Genomic DNA, 22,352 nt, shown 5'->3' on the forward strand with positions numbered 1-22,352 from the left:
TGAAGAAATGTCCTCCTCGCTGCTAGGCACACTGAGCACACTGTGCTTCCTGGTGGAAGCTCTCAAGATCAGAGGACAACAGGATGCCACTGCAGAAAAAGGAAGACCAGGTGTTTCTCTTCTCCATTAGTGCCTTTGGACCTCTCTTCTCTTCAAGAAAGCTCTAATCCAGGTGCCTACTAAGTTACCAGCCCAATTCCCAGGGAAAGCAGGCTGTGTGCCTTGAGATATACTGGAATGATTTGTCCAGTCAGTCCATTAAAGGTTTAAGGAACTTATCTTTCATTAAAAACCCCTTCCAATGCAACAGTCTAATGAATCTTGCAATTAATACATAAATATGTGTATGCATTTGGATATTTTTTTTTTTCCAGTAAATTCAAGCTCATTTTTCCCCTTTTTTAATCTGAATATTCCCAACTGTATCTCACAGAGACTAGGCAAATTGATTTCCTTCCTTTCCTGATGCTACTTACACTGGTCCCAACCTGCAGCAGTGCATTTCAGCTCTTCCTTACAACTTCCACCAAAATCACAGATTTTCCTTCCCATGGAAATAAAGGCAAAAGCTGGCCCTGCTTTTTCTTCCTGTTTCAGTGGCTTTGCACAAACAACTTACTTCTAACAAAAAGCAAGTCTCTGTGCTCTGAGCATTATGTTTCTCCAAGCAGCCTGCTGTGCTGCTGCTTATTTGGGGGCAGTTGCTTGGCCCAACCTACTCCCAGCTTTTCTGGCTGATCATAGTCCACAATCCCCTCTGAAATGGGATCACACATTTACTTCTACAAAGCTACAGAGAAGCACGATCTGGCTGGAACAACCGCCAAAAAAAACTGCCCATTCTTCAGTTTACTGCTTTTCCCAGAAACGATCAAGGTACCTGCCAGGTGTGCCAGCAAAGCAAGGCATCTCACAGCTCTGATTTCCTGGCTTTATCTTTTTCCAAAGGACTCATTAAGAGGCTGTGATGGACAGCCAGACAGATACTGCTCATGCCTGCTTGGCTGATGGGGTTATAGTATCTGCCCTAGACCATCAGCTTTGCTTTTCAAACCCTGCACATGAAACCTGCCTTTGGTCTTATTTCTGCACATCAAAGCCTAGCTGGAGCGTGAAGAGAAGAAGAGAAAAGCTGTGGAAAATCAGCATCAACAAGGGTAACAATAAAAAATTATCAGCATACAGCGACATCTGAAGAGACCAGGCGTCCCAATAGGGAAAGTTGGGGCTGAAAGGAGAAGACCCCCATTGACTCATTGATTGTGGACAGTGAAAGTTAATACCTGTGCATTCCTTAAATCAAATTTCAAAGACTTTCTGCCATTCTTTTAACAAAAAATTGCCACAGTCAGAATGTAATTCTTATTTGGGAGCACCAATGCAATTCCTTAGTGTGAAAATATTAAGATTAAGCCAATCTGAATAACTACAGAACACTGATTGTACAAACACGAGAAAATCTGATAAGCAGGATCGTATTTTTAAGTAGCATAAAATCTTGCAACAGCAGTTATTCAGAATACTGAATGTATTAAAAACCTCTAAATCTTCTGCAATATTTTTATAACTATAGAGAAAAGCTGTATGAAAAAATAGCAGGCATCAGACGCATTTTCTCCTCAATTTTGATTTTTATAGCTACCACCTAAATTCTAAATAGTAAGTGTCAGGAGGCATGTTCTATGTAATATTTATAACAAGTGAGTTTGCAATTGGAATTTTGAAACTCAGGGGAAGAGACTCCCTCTTAAACATAACCTATTCTGCCTGTCAGTTAATAGTTAAATAAGCTGCCAGAACTGCTTAAGGCTTGAGAATAGAATGACAAAACTCCAGGAAAAATATATAAAGAAAACAAAAAAAGCTTCTGGCTTACATACTGTACTGTGAACTCCCAGTGCTATGGATATCCCGCAGTATTTTCATAATAAAACACACGACACCACAGTGCACAGCCATAAGTAATAGGATTTTCAATTTTCTGCTGCTGAAAAGCATAAATAATTTACTCCTGAATGACAGTATTAGGTTACCATAGTAATGCCTAAGATCTCTATTCACAAAAACATATTTGGGCTGCTTTGAACACGAACAGTGCATGTCTTGACAAAAGGTAGATGTGTATACATGAAAGGTGATGCTGCCCCATAAAACATGCACTCTGCAACTGATTGATGCATTGTCCCTATAAATTTCAGGCAAGCAGAAGGTCAAGCCTCTGCTGATACAAATTGACAGAACTGCACAGAAGTCAGCAGAGCGATGACCACTGAACACGAGCAGAAAATAAATCTCACTGTCTGCAATGTCACCTGTCTGAGGGAAAGTTGTAAAAAATACTCTTCATTTCCATTTTCTTTCTGCTGGGTTTCATGTCCACATTGTAACAGGATCTATTTGTCCCAGTGGGTGTGCATACACCAGTACGTACAACTGCCCTCCATGCTACATCAGCTCCAGAAGCCCACTTTTGCACAACTTCTTCAGTTCCCTGGAATATCAAAGTAAGTCAGGAGGAGTGGTGTGGGATCCCCAGGTGCTTTGTGCTGCTGCCCAGGAATTCAGAAGGTGGCTCCTGTAGCTTCGGCCATTCTTACCAGCATGAAGCCACGCTCATTCATATTCCTGTGTGTATTGCTGGAATACAACTGTTTGCATGAACAGCACCATAAGAACTGTATTAAGAATTGTGTCTGCTTCTCTGCAAGGAATGTTAGTTTCTTAGAGAAGGGTGAAGTCGGAGGGCAGCTCTTTCAGTTCAGACGCCAGCCCTAAAATAACCACACTCTTACAGCTTAACTCAGGGCCAGTCTGCCGCCTGGCTGATGCACTGCAGTACTGATTTCTCCTGTCCAAACAGTACAAGGGAACAGAAACAAATTCCTTCTGCTCAGTCTGACCAGCAGGGTTTGTGTGAACCAAAACACACGCTGGTAAACCTGACAGATAAGGTGCACTAGCCCACTGCTAAGGCAGTCACAACTCCCCTTGCCTGGAGCTGCCATGAAACTCTCCAGCCCAGAGCAGCTGAGCAACTTCACATCTGCCCACCATCAAATAACCCCCAGACTGCCTCATGCTCACTGGCAGTGCAGCAAGGGTGTGAAACATCTACATCTAACTACACAAAAAGGCAGTATTGACATTACTGTTCTTTGAAGTCCATTTCTAACAAAGCCCAGCTCTTTTCGTACATCAAGCAACCACTTGCATGTCCCCATTTCAATTTTGCCACTATGTTACTCGAAATCCAGAGCATCCAAATGCTCAGGGAGAAACAGATCTTTTACTACATCTTTAAAAAAAAAAGAAATGTGATACACTGGCATTGATTATATGAACCACCACTCCCTTTTCTTTCCACTTTGGGGAGCTCCAGAAGATCACAGCCGTAACGTTACAAATATGTCACGATGTGTATTACGAAGCAGTAATGTGAATTCTGTGAATTTTTCACACACAGAAAAATTTACAGTAATGTGAATGTGAATTTTTTAATGTGGCGAGTCTTCGCTGTCCATCTGCTGGCAGAATTGAATTCCAGGTTCATATCTTTCTAGGGCAGGAAAAAATGTGACTCCGTGACTGCTACTCGGAAGTAGTACTGTCAGTGTATTCCCAAACACAGTTTCATTAGCTTACTTACATTATTTCATTTAAAAAGTCCACGTGCCATCTGTGAGCACTTTCCTGACAGCCTCATTAGGAAAGTGTCTAGTTGGCTTGCTTTGGTTTTCCCAAGCTATCTTTATTTTGTGCTAATTACAGCCTCACATGCAGCCCTGGCGTGTCCTTACGGTGACATATTAATTACCATGTGGCAGCACTCACTGTCAGCAAAAGGCCCTGCAATAGAGGAACTGGGAATCTTCTGCACTTCACACCAGTGCCCTTGGGCTCTGCCTTTTATTTCCTCTGTGCCATTGCTGCTGCTTGCTTTCATGAGTGTTCCACAACTGGGCAGACACAGCTCCACGTCCCCCATCCTGCTCTGCTCACTCCTGTGGCACAAGGTTACAACACAAGGGAACAGGGCAAAGACTGCAACAAGCAAAGGCCTGTGGCTCTGACACAGCTGAATTACATTTCTAAGATAAGTAACTATGAGTCAAGTTCATTTTGTGAATAAATCCAGTGGTTTTATTAGCTGCCAGGCTCAAACTTGCAGAGTGTCTTGTATGCTACCAAGCGGTAGTCAGAAGGGACTGAAGGCAGAGTCGGTTCTCCATCCCCATCTCCTGGCCTCAGCAAGTGGGCTCAGTGCAGCCAGAGAAAACGAAGCTGGCAAACAAGTGGTGAATGGAAAGAAGATGTGATTTTTAGGATTGAAAAACTTCTCCAAGTCTAGGAACCTATTGTGATGCAGGCAAAGGTATGCATATATACCATGCTGCCTACTTTACACTTTGAAGGTATAGCAGGTACTTTGCATTTGCTTTGAGGCAAGTGTACCTGCAGGAAAATTAGCAGAGTAGCCAACACACAGACTATTAGCCAAACAGCTTACTCCACAGAAGGCAAGCCCATACCTTTCCAGAATGAGTATGAGCTTGTTTGTGAGTAGCTGTGAAAGACTCCTAACGAAAGACTTTCAAATCAACAAATAATCTAGCAAAGCTTCAGAATTTATGTGCGATGCCGCATATCAGTATCATAAGGAAGTTCAGACTTGAGCCAAGACCAGCATACTCCACTAACAATGATGTTGGCCATACAGATAATAGCCTCATGAAAAAGAAAAAAAAAAAAAAAAAAAAAAAAAAAGGAAAAAAAGACTAAGCTTGAAATAAAAAATGCCTCTGTTTTAACTGAGGAGAAACAATTGTCGGAACATGGGCAATCAGTCAGGGCAGTGCGTGCTGACAAACCCCAAAAAACTATGCATAGTTGGCCAGGAGAGCTGCAATTAAACGTGTACCACCTTCCTCACATTCTTTTGTAATTAAATTTTACTCATTCTTGCAATGAGTAAGCATTAAAAGAGTAATAAATGGGCAGAATACTTACCTTTCACCTGTTAGAACAAGTATATGGACAGCATTGTGGAAACCCCACCATGCCCTTCTTTACCCCTGCTTCCCTCTCAGCGAAATATTTAGATCATGAACGAGTTCCAAAAACTAACAAGTCTGATTCTAGTTTACCTGACCAACCATTGCCACTAGGCTGAAGAAGAAACATGATGAGAAAATAGATTGTTTCTACTTTTTATCAACAGAGCCTTATAGCATAGTCAGAAGAGTTTGTAATTAGAATTGTTAAACTCTCCTTTAGTATTTGATCTGTTCAAAAAATTGAGAGTGACAAATTATCAGGTCTAAGGTACACTAGAACATACGTAAGATTTCTGTATGGACAAATCTGTGAGACACTGCATATGAACACTGATGTCCACAAGAATGCACATATTTTCCCTCATGGTTGCTAAGAACACTCACACAAGAGACTGTTTCCTAGGCCTGCCAGGGACCATTGAGGAGCAGAGCGTTGAGGGCCTGCAGTACAAGCCTTAGCCATGCTGATGCCAAACGTGCTGTAGAAAATTCCCACTTTGGATGTACATCAGTGAATAGTAAAACAAACAAAAACAACCCTACAATATAACAGAATTGTTCTGTAGGTGGAATTCACTAGGGGCAAATGCTAGTTAGACCATGAAACATAACTTCATTTTCTCACTTGGAAACACCTAATGCATGATTCCACTGACCTGGAAGGATGTATTTAAAACAAAATTGGCATATAGCCCTGAAATCATGTAGCGTGTATGCATTGATTTGAAACCCACTGAAACACATTTGAGTGGTGTTACTGATAGGGAATCCATAGATAAAGATGGAAACTGCTGTGACCATATTGAGCAAAGAAAGAAAAGGGGCATCTCTTCTGGGAGAGTCACCAGTCCTCTGCCAAGTTGTGCGTTGATTTTTTTTAGGTGGATTTTTAATCAAAATTATCCAACAAAAAGGCCTAGCTAATTCACAGTATTTGCTTTTACCGAAGATATTTACTGTAATTTTTCTCACTGTATACCGTAAGCCCACATGGGACCAGATGAGCCTCATTGTCTGCACTATTACTGCTGGGTTTCTTTTACTAAGTTTCTGCTAATTCAGCTGTGCAATACATTTTGACGCTTGACAAAACACATGAATCGCTATGTCAATTTAACACTGACCACCTGAAAATGCCAATAATTTGTGGAACAACTTGTCAGGGGTGACTGTTAGCTACATTAAAGGATTTTAGAAGAGCAGGCCAAAAAGGCCAAAATCCTAAGCCTATTCTGTTCCATGCACATTTGAGTACTGATACCCCATCCCTGAAGGCATTCAAGGCCAGGCTGCATGTGGCTCTGGGCAACCTGGTCTAGTGACAGGCGACTGTGCACATAGCAGGGGGGTTGAAACTAGATGATCATTGTGTTCCTTTTCAACCCAGGCCATTCTATGATTCTATGATTTCAAAAGGAATAAGGAGTATAATTCTTGGACTGACGGAGGGTCATCTGAGAGGACACTGAAAGACATAGAGATGGCTTAGCCAGCGCCTACACTACCTTCTCCACAGACTCTGGATGAAAGAATTGCTGAGAAGGAAATGAAAGGTTGAGAACATCTAGCAGATTCACTAACCATTAGAAATTGTCCCTGTGGGTGCAAATTAAAGCTCTCTCCAGAATATTCTAACTTATACTGGAATAACTTATAGTGGAAATGCTGTCAGGGCCTGAAGCAGTGATTGAGCACCTGGTGGGAAGGCAGGGCCAACCCAGGGGAGCTCAGCTGCATGCAGTGCCCCTGAGTGACTGGATAGAGCCAGGATCCACCCCTTTCAAGACCTCATTTAAGGGTTGGCAGTGGAGGTGCAGGCATCTCTAGCTGAAGATACCTGCCTACCTGAGATCTCCTCAAGGTAAGGGTTGGTTGGTTGGTTGGTTGGTTGGTTGGTTGGTTGGTTGGTTGGTTGGTTGGTTGGTTGGTTGGTTGGTTGGTTGGTTTCCATTTGTTTCTACATCCATGGCTGCACTTGAACTTATTCTCATTTGCTGCAGCCTGGGACTCTGCTTCCAACACATTATAGTGTTATAAATGGGCCTTTTATAGAGCCCAAATGCTCCTTTTTCCAAGAACTCAGGACATGAGGGAGAGATTTTGGCTGTATGTGTATTTTGAAGCCAGCAATATCCAAGCAACTATCATACGTTTCAAACTAGCTCTGCTTTAGTTAAGCTCTGTCGTGTATCAAATGGGCCAATTTAAAATTAATCCATGTTTGTCAGCTATGTCTGAGAAACATCTTTGTGGCACGTCACCACTTGGACCTGTAAGAGAATTCATGTTAGCATGTGTTCCATATAGTGTGTGTCTATATGGAAGAAATGTATTCTGTGGCTCCCTAGATGTGTGAACAACTTTAAACAAGGAACAGCCTTGACTCAACTCTTTATGGTCAGTTTCAAGGAAACATGCTATTCCATTGTCATGAAGGGGAAAAAAAAACCAAACAAACTACTAGGGTGCTACTTTGTTTACGTAATTGCTTCTTCAACTGATTGATTAACTTTTTTTTTTCTGTGCCTTGCTATTCTGTCCTGCTAGGCAGAATCTTAATCAAAAGCATAATGTGTGAGAGAGAACCTACCTGCTGAAACATGAAATAGTACACTTGAAAGTGTTAAAGAAACTATGGGCTTCCAATACATTTTGACTTTCCATTTCCTAGGTGCTTTTTAACAGTAGCTCATAAAACAGTGAGTGGCAGATCAGCAAGTGGTGATAAACTGGTCATCTGCCAAGAAGGATCCTTCCATTCTGACCCTCAGTGTAGACCTGGCACTATGTATTTCCCGTCACTAGGCAATGTCCTATCTTTCCTTTAGGTATGTATGTTTTGCTGCCTAACAGCCTAGTTTCATGAATCAGCCACCGTCAGCAGATTCATCAGTTGCACAACAGTGCTTAAAAAATTCTGAGAAACTCAGTCTGACTCTAAAAATAAACAGTTGTTGTCAAGTTTTCAGACAGCAAAGGGAGAACCTAAGTACTCCCCAGAAATTCAATGAACTTGAAGACTGTCTGATACTTTCTTTTCACAGTATTGAAGAAGCCACTGCAGGTCCACTCAAAGAGGTAAGTTCAGCCCCTCCTCTGGCCTCCCTCTGCTCTGGGCAGGCAGCAAGGCAGCAACCAATATCACCTAGGGTGAAAATGTACAGGAACCAGATAGGATTTTGTATCACCTGATTGGGCACAGACACAGGCACAGTTAGCTCAGCTCAATCCACAGCTGCAGATTCCCATGTGAAAGCAAACAAACGTATGCATTAGTTCTCCATCTATAAACATGAGAACTTCTGAGCTTTCTCTTATTCCTCTGTTCAGACAAGATAAATTAGGAGACGTTTATCTTCCAGTACCTCTAATTTTAGCCCTGAAAGGCACCTCTTCAGCATTCTGGTATGACAGAATTACTAACAACCAGTTTAGGAAAACAACGCCTCCATGTGGCCGCTCTCAACATGCCATGGTTGAAAAGGGAGGTCACCAAAACTATCATATTTTTCTGATGACTCCTTATGAGCAGAAGTATAAATAGCAGAGAAACTGTGTGGAAGTTAAAATCCTCCTTTCCTTTCTCTTTCCCCCTCAAAATAATTGAAGAAGCAGTATACGGTAGCTAGAGTGATTGCCTTATGGTGCCCAAAAATTATAGGAATACTTCACTTAGAGGACAATATATTGCCACCGTGTAGCATAGGGTAAACCCAAAGCAGACTCAAGATAGTAATTTATCTGCCCCCTCCTTTTCAACTTTCAGCGTTGAGGCTGAGTGTGACCTCCAGATGCCGCTGTCCTTTGCTCCCACGTGCTGTGCCTGCCCAATTTGTGTCCCATTCTGACAGGTCTCCATCAGTGCCTCCTGAGCAGCTTTCAAATGGCAACTTTCTATGTTCAATCATATACAGTCATTATACCAATTTGTCACGCAGACTATGAATGAACTGGTTTCATGCAGAGTCTGAATAGCATGATGTACAGCTATCTGCTTTGGAAAATCAGATACAGATCAATCTTGTGAAATCTAGATCAAATGATCCAGATACAGGGGAAAATCTCACTAACATAATATTGTTCCTCGTGGTTTTATTATTATGGGCTCCATATGCTAGCTCCACAGGATGTTTGGGGGGGGGGAGGGAGGGGCAGCCTGCAGCTCAAAATGGACAGGAATAAAGATCTTGGCATTCAAGCCTTTTTATGACTACATCTTAACCCATCCCTTAAGACAGTACAGTGCATTCTTTCCTCCTGATTTAGACAGTATGTCCAGATTAATACCACTGCTATTTTGAATTAGAAGCATTTCTCTGTACTTCAGTGAATAAGTAACACCTACAAATTAAGTTGCTTTCAGACACCACCTTACTCACGTTGTCCCAGGGATGTCAAAGGGTAATAATGACTGAGTGTGTGTTGTTGTTGTTTTTAAGCTAGAAAAGTGTTCAGAGCACAAAAAGGTTCTGGCAGTATATAGTGTCATGGTCAAGCTGCAGCACTTTGCTGGAAGTCTGTAAGAGACAGCAAGCTGCCCCAGGTACAGCACTGTCTGTCCTGAGCTTCTCCTGGGATGGAGCTGTAGTGGGCTGAGGGGGCTCTTCTGCACTCTCTGTGCCCAGGGGAGTCACGCCTCTTGGCATTTTCCAACACAGGACGTTGCCATCTGCCTGCTTCAAATGCCCTAAAATGTCAGCTGAGGGATTCTGAGTTGTTCCTCGCTTCCTGTCCTAGATTGCTGAGATATAAATAGCAGCCAGGTGTTAATTAATTCCCATACGCATGCCTGAGTGTGAGTGCCATGGGCTTTACCCGCGTTTGCTTCTGAAGGCGAACATTTGTCAGTTACTCCTGGAAGAGCTGTTCTCACAAAGATAAGGAGCCAGCTGCTTAATTAACAAGACTGCTTTCTGCCTCAGACAAAGCCTGCTACGCTCGTGATAAACTCAGAAGGCTTTGCTTTGCTGCTCACAAGCAGCTTACACACGCACATGTGTCTCAGGAGCCCAGTAGCAGCTTGTCCAGCAGAGAGCACTTACCTGAGGGTCTTGATGACCAGATAAACCAGCACTAGAACTGTGGGCACATTGCACAGGGGCAACATACACAGTATGCTGTGTATTTGTAGTAAAGGTGAATTCAGCATAGTGGAGGCTCAAAGAGAGCCCTGGAGACCCTCCAGTGTGTTCTTGTACCCCCAGTTAAGAGTTACATATCTTGGGTTTTTTTTTTTTGTATTAAGGAAGACACAATCTTTAATGGCTGGTAGTTAGAAATCACAAATGTTGGCCCTAATTTCCACGCTTTGGAAGAAACAGCATTGACCTTCTTTCCTCAGACTACGAAGCCTGTTGAGAAACAGGCTTTCAAGCTCTGTATGGACCTGACCTGGGGCATGAAACATAACCATGCCTTCCTCTGTGCTAGCCCAGGTCATCTGTACTCGCACTCTCCTGCACTCAAGCTAATTAACCTGGCTAAGAGGCAGTCATTAGCCTGGATACAGCGCTGGGTTAATACAGTTACACCACCTTCAGGATCTAAATTGGGCCCTGATAACGTTTCTCCTCCAGGTTGGAAAGGTGCACGTGAGGCTCAGGAAGCACCTCTCAGAGGGTGCTCACCATGCCCACTTGCCCCAAGATCCCCCTGCAGGTGCAAGCAACAGCAGATTGATGTGCAGCAGACATGCTGCGTGGACAGCAGGAAGTGTATCAGAGGATGAACTGTGTGAGTGACTCAGTTACCTGTCATCTCTGCCACAGTCTTCATGAGAAAGCAAATCTCCAAGAGCCAAGGTAAATAACAGGAGGAAAGTGTAATAAACAGCTGGAAAGGGAAAGGCTGGGGCTCCTGCCTTGGGGCAGACACAGTCAGCTGACCTGCGAGCCACAAAGTGTGTGTCTGGAGGAGGCCACCGATAGGTAGAAGGTGCATTTACTCATAAGTTTGAAGCACAGATTTGATAGTAGGGCTAAGAGAGTTTAATCTGGAGTTGAGATACAGGGACAAAGAAACACATCTAAATTTCTGGCAAGTTCCAGTTTGAATGAAGGTTTCAATGTTACCCTCTCTAAGCCTTCTAGTACTGGACTGGCCATCATCTCATCTGCAGATTCTATGCTTGGATACATGACCGATTATTCTTGCAATGCCAAAAGGATGACTGATTAAATTATTAAATTGATTAAATTAAATTTGCCTCAAATTAGCCACTCTAAAGCACTGCCTGCTGATTTTCTTATTGGGGATGTAAGAGGAGAAAGTAAAGATGGAGCCTGACTTTGGAATGGCAGCTGCATCCTGCCCACCCCCCTACATCCCACAGCAGACAGGCAACCAATGCTAGTTACCAGTATGATGGTTACCACCATCAACAATCAACACAACAAACCTGCAGCTATGAAAATCAACACTGCAAAATGCACTAACAGTTGTTGAGACTGATACAGAAGAAGTTCAAAACTTCCTGGTAACTTTGGAAACAAAACCAGTGAAGAAACAGAACTTCAAATCAGATAGGTTTCTTTTCTTTCTTTGGATGCATACAAATACATTTCACTACAAACTAAACAGTACTAAAGCACAGAGACCTGGTAAAAAAAAGTTAAAAGTTGCTGCAGAAATGCAGGACAATGTTACAGACTTAAAAGACAAAAATAGGACAGAAACAGCAGCGAAATCTACCAAATGAATCTGCTGCAAAAGGAGATGTATACATGCTTCATTACTTTTAGACCGCAAGCACACAGAACTATGTGTGTATAGATAAGTTTAAATGCCTACAGTAATAGACTAGTGTTTAACTTGTGTTGAGAAAATAGCAATAAAGGTCACGGAGCAGAAAGCAGCCTGAAAAAACTATTGATTTTTGACTTGGTGGTTATATTATGAAAACAATAACAATGAAGGAAAAGATCAGCTGCAGTTACACTTAAATGTTTCGATTTTGTAGCTTTTTTTTTTTTTTTTTAAAGCAAACACAGGGCAAATATTGCTTTGGTCAACCTCAAATGTTTCCTTAATACACAGTAATGTGTTTTCCTTCGTAGCAGTCTCCAACTAGTTCATTTTAGTCTTCTTTTTTTATTGCCCTTTTCTTCAGTTGAAAAAACAGGTGTGAAATAGAAATGGCAAGAGCAAATATTTCAAAAGCTGTAAACAAGCATTTGCATTTGAGACTTAATTTTAAATGCTTTTAATTTTTTTATTCCCTTTGTACCTTCCCTTCCTTTAAGCATTACAATGAATTTGATTTCTCAGGCATTTCAGTGAACCTGAGATACCACGTTCTTGTGAATTTCATGCCATTCTCCCAAGGAACCTGCAATTAGCAGGAGTGTTCCTTAATTATTCTGTGTTTTGGCTCCTTTTTGACCTTCCTTGTAATGGTCCTCGAGTCCTATATGAATGTTAGAAAATATGGTCTTTGAACCTTGTCTGTTATCTTTCCCCAGCACTGAGACATGTATTGCAGCTAATTGTCTTAAAGCTTTAAGTACACTGAGAGGTTTTGAAATTAATATGAAAGTAGGATTAAAAACAGAAAAGTGCATTCATTTTTATTGCTTTCTTGCCTCTGGAAATAGCATTTTAGCTTAACGAGCTGGAGGCCAAAAGTGGCAGATATTGTACTGACTTGGCAAAAGAGGAGCTTTCATTAGCAGATGGACAATAGCGGAGATGATGGATTTGACAGATCCATCCAGTGTTTTCAAGAACTCATTGAATTAAGCGTTCTAAGTAGTGGGTATTGCAACATGTTGGGCTGGGAAAGGGAATTAAATCACATAGAATGAAAAGTTGTTAAATGAGAAGGCAGTGAAGACGAAGGCCCACTTGTTAGGGCTGTACCGAGAAGGAGCACTGCAGCAAATCATGGGCCCAGCCCCACTCCTGCACACAGCAAGGAGGGGTTGCAGGCAAACCCTGGAGTTCACAGTCCTGGAGCCTTCTCCAACTTATTTAACTGAAGCTGAAAATTGGCTAAAACCAAGCATACTGTGTGACTTGTCCTTTGCAAATACACATGACTGTAATTCCTGGCCAATGTGGTAAATCCTGGCAGGTTCACACCTGGACACACATGGTATGAGCACAGGGTGTCATGGTCTAAAAGCATATCCCCACTTTTGTGGGAACAGCACTTGCACCTACATATTTATTTTGTCCGTGCCTCATCTCTTACAAGAGCACTCCTGCTGATTATATTCTCATTTCATTCAGCCTGGTACAACTAAGGAAGTTGCTGAAACTCAAATGCCAGTGCCTGACAAAAGAAAAAAGTAGTACTAGCTATTTAAAGTCTTCTAAGAATGTTCTTCATTGCCCATGTCACAAGGTGTAAGATATAAGATGCATTATTTCACAACTTAAGCAAAGCAATGGATGACTCATATCAAAATTAGCCCTGTGAATGTCAAGTTGGGAAAGCAGGAAACGACAAATCTGAGGTCTTCAATGTGACCTTAAGATCTCTGATTTCCAGGAATACTGAGAGTGTTTCTTATAATAGCACATCACGAAATATCAGGCTTCAGGTGAGATTTCACTGCCTACTAAATGTTGGCATGCAGTGACTACTGGCCAGAGGTCACTGCTGGAAGCAATGGATATCTATGCAGGTGGAACAGAAGAGAGTTTTTATAACAGTATTTTTAATGGAAAAACTGTCACCCTTGAAATACTGTTATGTATTTACAGCTATTAGCAGTCCTACTGGGATGGTCAGGGGGAAATGGAAAAATAAAAAAGAAAATTAAATATAGTAACTTGCTAGTATAGAAATACAGTACTTCTTCCTAAGTGGAACTCTCAGTGTACTTACACATATACGTCTGCACACGTGTTCACAAGGAGGGTGTATGTATGCATTTATGCATCTCGGGGAAGGCTACAATGAGCTAAGACTCGATTTGAAAATTTCAGCCATTTTTAAGGAACAGCCATTGTATACCTGGTCCAATTCCCTAATCTGCTTTTCCCAAAAAGTTTAGAATGATTAAGCCCTATAGACTTTCTAAGAAACATTGTAATATTTGTTCCTTTATATGAGGGTCTAAAAAAATTGAGTTAATGTCTCCATGATGACTTCTCTTTGAAAGTATAACTGAAGGCCAAACCGAAGGTCATGAGATTACCATGTCATGAGATTAGTTTTAAGGGACACATGTTATCTTCTATAGAGCTTCATTCTGTATCATTGATGAGAGATTTGCAATCAACAACAGTGAAATGAAGTCAGAGCCACAGCTGATATGTCTAATTAATAGGCTACATCCATTTCATCTGCCCCACAAAATGTCTGAGAAAGAGTATAAGGTAAAACATCTCCATCCAGAGTTGGTACTGCTCAAATTCTGCATAAAAATAACAGTGAGAGCACTTGGAGGATTTAATCCTCTGAATATCCAAATACTCGTGCCAGCACATTTCATCACGTTTCCATTTTGAGGACTTTTGTGGGTAAATTACAGAGTAAAAATTCAAAATGACAAGAAAACTGTGGGTGTGCTTGTGTACACATAGTAGCAGATCTTGCACACCCACTCTCCTACGTAGGTGCCTGAACCCTACCAAGAAATGCAAAGCTAGTTTTTCTGACTCAGTGAGGTGTGTCCCATTGTCTCCAGGCTACGTGTATAATATGGGCTGGCAATCTCCCTTTTGGGCTCTGTCTTAACAATCCTGCAGATGACTTTAGGGCTTCTACTCCAAAACCACCACAGCCACATGACTGAAACACTAACCCAGTATAATAAATTCATTCTCAAGGTTCAAATTTGTACAAAAACTGTTGACAGGTAACACGCATACACAGGGTTAGATGCTGGGTAAGGTATTTATTATCTGGGCCTCCCATGTTAACTATATGTTGAACTGATCAACAATTACCTTTTCATAGCTAGAAAACTTGTACAAAAACCATACAATATGCTGTGGCTAATTTTGAAGAAAATAAATTGAATCATGATAAATTTAATCGTGGAATCATCTGATCTGGATCTGTAGTGGAAATGGTAAGTTAGGGCTTGAAGCAGTGATTGAACACCTGGTGGGAAGGCAGGGCCAACCCAGGGGAGCTCAGGTGTGTGCAATGCAATACACCTGAGTGACTGGAAGGGGTGGAGCCAGAATCCATCCCTTCCCAGACCTCATTTAAGGGTTGGCAGTGAGGGCATGTTTTGCTGGAGATTCCTGCCTACCTGAAGTCTTCTAAAGGTAAGCAGCTCTTTTCCTTCATTTCTGTGGCTGCTGTATTTGGGCTTGTTCTCATTTGCTGTAGCCAACTTTGCAACCCAGCTGTTATCATCCCATTATAGTATTATAGGACTGAATTCACACTGTGAGGTGGCATAGACGGACTGTATACCTGCCTGTGTAACTGTAGCTTCAGAGACAGTGAAACCTGGGTTAAAGAGAGTATCAGCAGAAGAAAGTAAGAACAGTTAAGCTGTGAGAGGAGGAACAGAGCACTGCTTGATTGTTTTGTTTTTTTCTCCTGCTAAATGAGTTAGCAATAATGGCAAACCTAAAGAGAGTGATCTCTGTAGACTGCACACACCACATTTGTGACTCCAAACAAAATGGGAACTCTGCCTCCAAGCCATTGCATATTATGTAAACACCATTTATATTAAGTGTACATAAAATTGTGAAGCACTTACATCTGTTTCACTAATCAAATCACGATGCTAAGCAATTACTCAGAGACTCCTGTATTTGCAAACGTCGTGATGTTGGCAGCGTCCTGCCCCCCTTCACTGCATTTATTCTGTAGCAGAATCTGTGCCTACGTGCACATACACACCTGCCATATAGGGTACTACCTACCCATAAAGGTAACATCTCTGCTATTTACACCAACCTGCCCTGAACTGTTGTCTGGCGCTCCGACTAAAGGGAATGAGGACCCCATGTCTGTGTTAGCAGCCTCTTGAAACAAGGGGCTCGCAACCAAATGCCCATAGCAGGACAAGCTGCTGCCCAGGCAGTTCCCAGCCATGCCCAGGAGGGCAACCCACCCATGGGGCTGAACTCAGCACCCAGACACCTGCAGCTTCCCTGATTTACAGCCATAAATGCAGTGACAGTGTCTCCTAGTGGTTGCATTCTTAAAGGAACACACTCAAACTTCACGCCCCAAAACTCGCGCTCTTAAAAAGCACACAAAACTGTTGCTAGATTTTTAGAGTACTAAAAAATCATCGCTTCTAGAATCACAGAATTTCTCAAGTTGGAAGGTTTCCACAAGGGTCACTGATTCTAATTCCTGGCTCCATGTAGGATAACCCAAAAATCAGACCCCATATCCACACTCTCCTTGAACTCCAGCAGCTCTGGGAAGCCTGTTCTATGCCCACCACCCCCTGCTGAAGAACCTTTTCCTGATATTCAATCCGCCCCTTTTTGCCCACTTCAGTGGGTAACAAGGAAATGGCTTTAATGCTCAAGGCTTTATATCTGATGATTAAATCACAAGCTAATTTAACATCTAAAACCTCTAAGTCATGCAAATGTGTTTTTTTAAAACACTGTAGCAATGCATTGCACTATTTATTTTTGAAACAGTAATGCTTCATTACTGTTTCTTATTACATAAGAGAGAGGTGAGAGCTATAACCCACGGGGAAGCAAGGTGTGCAGGCACCATCCATCTCACTTAATCTTTATGTCCTCTTAGACCCTGTAAAAGCAAAGGAAAGGCTAAAAAGCTCTGCCACCTACAAGTGGAACCAGTCAGCCTCCAGAGGTTCTACCTGAGCACTACACAATGTGCAAAACAGAGAATGTGAACAGATGTTGCTGGATTTTTGGACCATTTTTCAGTCTCAGAGAAGGTGACTGTGGCAGGTGGGGAGGTGGGGAGGGTTGCTTAGAGTGTGAACACGAAAACAAGCAACTCCAAACAGCACCAACAGTTGCTTCCAGCCCTTCTTCATTGAACCTTCTAGCACCAGCTAAACATCAAAAATCCATCCTGGTAAATGAGATGAGTACCAGGGCATTTTGTGACAGGAGGACCTCGCGGGTAAGGTAAGCACATTCCTCAGTGAGAACAAGTGCCAGCAGCTAGAACTGCAGTGAAGCAGATCTGCAGCCCCACAGGCCTGACCCTGCCGTATCAGGGGATGTTCCCTTTCTCATCTTCAGGTGATTGAAGTTTCCTGTTGTCCACATTTTCTTTCTTGGAACAGGAAGTCTTGGGCGGCAAATTTCCAAACATGGGTAACTTTCCTCAAATTAAGTATTAAAAGAAAAGAAAGAAAGAAAGAAAAACAGTACAGACAAAATATTTCCTAGTAAATCCTGGTTCTGAGGATTGCTTTTTATGAATGTAATACAGATTTGCCTTCCTCTGTGTATACATGGGGGCCTTACTATTTGCTAGGTGCCCTATCACATCCCTGACATCTCTGATTTGGAGATCTCATGTAAACTGCACTGTTAGAGGAAAAAATAATGCACTGCAAAACTCTGTGATTGGAGTTGTTCTATCCCAACAAAACAGTGACCGTATGTACTACCAACCTCACCTAGCACCGCCTGAGCACCACAGAGCCACCAGATGCTGTGCCAGCACACACACAGCCCGTCCCACCTCTCGCAGGGGTCTCTCCGTGTACCTGTGTGTGCCTGAGACACACCGCAATGGGCACTCTCTGCCACCTGTCTCTTTTCCACTGCACCGGCGTCGATGGAAAGCCTTCCTCGAACAGCCTGGATGGTCCCAAATTTGTTTCCCTGACGGTCCTTACGATGCCTGAGCTCGCCGGCCTTAATGCCAGTACGTAAAGCTTATTTCTCTCCTCAGCTTCTCACCTGAGGGGGGGGAAAGATGACAATTCAGGTTCTCAGCAGCACAAAGGGATTAACAAGAGACACGCATCCCGCTCCACTGGTTTCCCTCAGCTACAATTGGCCACCAGTTGAAACACACCAGAGAAGAGCGTTGACCTGTCTTTGTCTCAGTGAATTTCCTAAAAAAAATTTGAAAACAAGGCCTAAACTTTGTGTTCCCTTTGTCTTGCTGACCATTTAGCTCTGTCTGATATGGACAACAGTATCACGTATCTATGGAAGCCTCTCCAATTCTGGTGCTCCTATCTCCTTTAGCCACCTGCTCAGTCAGCTTCTCTAAAGTGCATTACTCCTTCTCTACACATTATCCCCTATGGGGCAGATCCCCTGCTGCAGCCCCCTCTCATTAGGTCTCTTCCCATTAAACCCTGGCACAGCAAACCCCTGGCTCTGCAGCTTCCCTCTTTTGGATGGAATAGCGGGCAGCTGGAGTCTGCTGAGCAGAGTGGGGTCAGGTAAGACACAGAGCCACAGCCATGGGACGCAGACTACTTCTGAACTTACTCCTCAAAACTCCAGCCATGGGGCCTGCCCTGTTCCTGAAGAACCAGCACTGGCACTCCCATGCTACCCTGCTCCAGGCCAGCTGCTCTGCAAGGAGCATGTCCCTTTGGCCGCGTAGGTGATGGGACACCTGTGTGCACACGCCCCAGCCATGTGCTGGTAAATCCCCTCTGTCTCTGCGTCCAAGAGCCACAGCAGCCATACAAACAGAGCTTGCTCTCGCGCCCTGTCCTCAGAGAGTCCCATCCAGAGCAGATCACGCTGATACAACCTGACAACATCTAGGGATAAAGGGGAGGCTCACACCAGACGCAGCCTAATGCTAGCCTGTATTAGAAGAGGGCAACCAGAGATCAGGGGAACCTTTTCTTTCCTCTCCCACTACCTGCGAAGTAAGGACTCCTCAGCGGATCCTCGTGATCCCCTGTTGTGGGATAGGGGCAGGAATACAGGCAGAGACAGGGACAGGTCTCGGTCCCAGGGCCGCTGTCCCACCGGGCTCTGTGCCTCTCCTCAAAGCCTCTTGTATAACCCTTCGCCCTTCCCAGCATCTTCCCCCGCTCACGCTGCAACGCGTTTGGCACAAATTTCCCGAATTGCAAAACTCCCGCAGAAGTTGGATCCGTGCTCTGCCTTCCCCAGGGCCGGGCAGGGAGGGAGGGACAGCTCCCGGCTGTCCGCCGTTATGGCGAGGAGCTGCCCCGCACCCCGCGTTCCTCGCGCCCGGCTCCCCAGGCAGCGCTCCGGCAGGTGCTCTGCGCTCGTTTACCCTCCGGGGCTGAAAGAAAGAAGCGACGGGAGAAAAACCAAAACCTCTCCAGCGGCTCACACGCCAATTCCCTTTCCTCCTCTCCCTCTAAAACGCGGCTGTCCGCTCCTCGCTGCCCGGCGGCGGGGCCGAGGGTTAACAATGACACGGCCGACACGCGGCCGCCGCAGACGCACAATGCGGACCACCCGTTCCTCCCTCAGCACCGGCGCTCCCCTCACCCTTCCGTCGACGCCATGGTCCCGCGAGCCCCCCTGTCTCCTCGGCGGCCCGGGCAGCGGGGCCGAACGGCAGTGGTTCCGTGGGTGCCCCTCTCTCGCCTCGGGGAAGCGGCGCGCGGTTCCTGCTAATCCTCGGGGCCGCGCCAGGCGGGGACCGGCGGCTCCGCTCGGCGCCTCCCGCCCCGCCACCGCCACCTCCCGCCCGCCGAGCGCTCCGGCCGGGCCTGGCGGGGCGAGGAGCCGCTGGCACCGCTGCGGTCCCGCCGGCCGCGTCTCGCCGCGGGGTGTGCGCTTGTGCGTGTGTGTGTGTGTGCGTGCGTGTGTGTGTGTGTGTGCCCGCCGAGAGGTGGGGGTGACTTCACATCGGCGCGGCGCTGGCTGAGGCAGGATTGGAAGGTTTAGCCTTCTAGCTGTGGATTTGCCGTCTATCCCTCTCTATTTTAGGCAAGGGCTGACATCACCGGCCGCCGGTACTCCTATAAATCCCCCCAACCTCTCGCTCAAAGGACAGAAAGGAAAGGGGAGGGGGCAGCGAGCCCCTCGCAGGGGGAGGGCCGCCCGCCTGCTGCCGCTCGCTACCTGCCCCGCTCCGCTCCGCTCGCCGCCGCGCCGCCCTGCGCTGCCCGGGCAGCCGCCGCCAGGGCCCGCCGGGACCCCCGGGCAGGAGCGGGCCGGGCCGCTTCCCGCCTCCTCCCGCTGCCTCCCGCTCCACGCCCGCCCGTCACCGCAGCCCGGCAGCCGCGCCCCGAGCCCGGCGCTTCTCCGCCGCGCCCCGGCCCCGGGCCCCGGGCCCCGCTCCCCGCCGCCGAGTAACCCGCCCGGGCCGAGCGGGACTCAGGCCGCCCGCCGGGGGACGCGCGGAGAGCGCCCGGGGCTCGGCCCGGCGGCGGCGCGGTGCTGCCCCCTGACGGGCAGGCGGCGGTGGCGCAGCCCCACCTGCACGGGCGGCCCCGCGCTGCACCGGGCTGAGGGGCACGGGGTCGGGCTGAGGGCGGCCGTGGCCTGAGCGGGAAAGGGGGGGGGAGGGAGGTTTGCGAGGCTGCCGTCCCTGCGGGGCCGCTTGCAACCCTTCCCAGCCAATGTAGAGGTCCTCACCTGTCTGAAAGGAGGTGCTTGAGGTAGTTTGGCATCTTAAAAATAAGTCCTTGACCTTTGAAAGAGGTGCAGGTACAGCTGTAGCAACCTCCTTCTGCCGTAAGCCTTCAATAAGCCTTCACACACAGTGATTTTCATCCCACAGCGTTTCAGAATGAACTTCGGGGTGGTACACAGCCGGTGAACAGCGATGGTGTTGCTGCCCGACCCTGCACCTCTCACCTATTTGTTGCCAGCTCTGTAGCGACTGAAACTAAACAGGGACGGCACTCAGTCAGAGCTGGAGGATCAATAAATGCTCACCATGGCTGATTGGCCGTAAAAGGAAGGGAGTGAGAGCTCTCACTGGAATTAATGCAGACTTCTGCAGTTCAGCGTGCCTAGCTCTCTCTCTCTCTCTCGGGCAAATCACAGAGGAAGAAACATTCAGGGCCCATTCTTCTCAGTTGCAGCAGCAAAGAGCAGCACAAGGCAGAGCGGGGCAGGTGCTCTCTGGTGCAAAGAGCAGCTGAGAGAAGCAGCAGCTCACAGACCCTCACAATTTCTGTATTACCATTACGGTGTCAAAACTCTTATTTAAAGGAATCATGGAAGAGCTCTCAGTAGGCAAGCCATTGCTCCATAAACAATTATATTCCTTTCTCCTTCCTTCATTTTGTTCACTGTTGTAGTATTAGCAAAAAAACAACGTCTTGAACTTTTGCAAGTTTATCCTCCTCCAGAACTGTCACCTAATTTCCTCAACCCCCTTTTGTAAGGGGGAGTACCATACATTCACTGGCATGTCTTCCTCCCAGTGGAGGAGTGAAACACATCTGATTTTTCATATTTAATTCAGATTTTTTGTTGCCATACAGTTTGTAAGCTGAGCACCTCTTTGGCAGTGGGAGATAGACAAACAACATAAAGTAATTCACTCTGGTTGTAGCCCTTAAATTAAAGGGCTTAAACTAAGCCCTTAACTAAAACCTGGTCATATTGCCAGTGAAAATAAGGAAAGTGCAAAAGCATTCAGTTCTTCCGCCCAGGAAGGCAAAAAGGAATTATGTGAAACCAAATGCTCACTCAGCAATAATTTGCAGATTCAAAAGTGGATGGGAAGTACAGAGCACAGAGAAACCGAACAAGATTTCACAGCATTGGAGAAATGGGAGTTGGAAATAGACTTGTCAGCTTCCAGGAGCCATGGTCATGCCATAGGTTTGGCAGAAAGTGACTTCAGGATCCACATCTTTGGTGAGGGTGCTCAATTCTTTCGTCAGATCTTCACATCCAACTGTTGCTGTGACCTGGTTTGGGCAAGGTTCTACAAATTCCAGAGTGTTATCTGTGATGGGAGGCACTCCTCTGTCTGCATTCCTCAACTTTTTCATCTTCCATTCTCATTCATAACTGAAGAGGGGAAACTGATTTAGTGAGAGAGAAGTGGTTAAGAACCATGAGGGGATCAAAGTCTCTCCACTGGACAACATGCCCAACAGGAGATTGTCATCTCATGCTTTGATGTCAGAAAGTCCAGAAAGGAAAAGCCTCTGCTCAGCGTGACACCTGGACATAATTCTTTACCTTGCTGCACTTCAGGTGAGTTATTTTGCCACAGAAGTATGTGAGCAGATGGAAACCAGAACCTGTGCTGAGGTTTTTAGAGATCCTTGAAATAATCCATGTGGAAAAATGTTTTGAAAAGTGTGTTTCAGGTTTTTTCCATTCAGAATATAAGGTGGGAGAGAACTCTCTGAGTACATTTCATTGCAGTGGTTCATGTACAACAGTAGCATCACTGGGTGTATGCAGAAAAGAAGGTCCTTGTTATTTATGCAGTAATTGAATTGTGTGCTGATGCTG

General features: G+C 45.2%; 1 protein-coding gene across 2 annotated transcripts in view; it reads right to left on the bottom strand.

Moving 5' to 3' along the window:
• The window catches only part of SLC1A2 (solute carrier family 1 member 2), a gene marked incomplete at both ends in the record, with an annotated part of 75,280 nt that extends 54,738 nt beyond the window's left edge, over positions 1 to 20,542 (bottom strand). Inside the window, 2 exons of one of the 2 annotated variants that reach the window (XM_079537171.1) lie at positions 17,701 to 17,879; positions 18,808 to 18,973. Coding sequence is in view for 1 of the 2 variants with exons in the window: in XM_079537172.1 (XP_079393298.1) it covers positions 20,508 to 20,542 (35 nt within the window). Of the gene's footprint in view, positions 1 to 17,700; positions 17,880 to 18,807; positions 18,974 to 20,507 lie in introns of those variants that run through there. The other variant, XM_079537172.1, reaches the window with a different exon arrangement.
• Between the last annotated feature and the right edge of the window lie 1,810 nt (positions 20,543 to 22,352).

The sequence above is a fragment of the Tetrao urogallus genome (genome assembly GCF_951394365.1).
Source record: "Tetrao urogallus genome assembly, chromosome: 6".
NCBI classification, from domain to species: Eukaryota; Metazoa; Chordata; class Aves; order Galliformes; family Phasianidae; genus Tetrao; species Tetrao urogallus.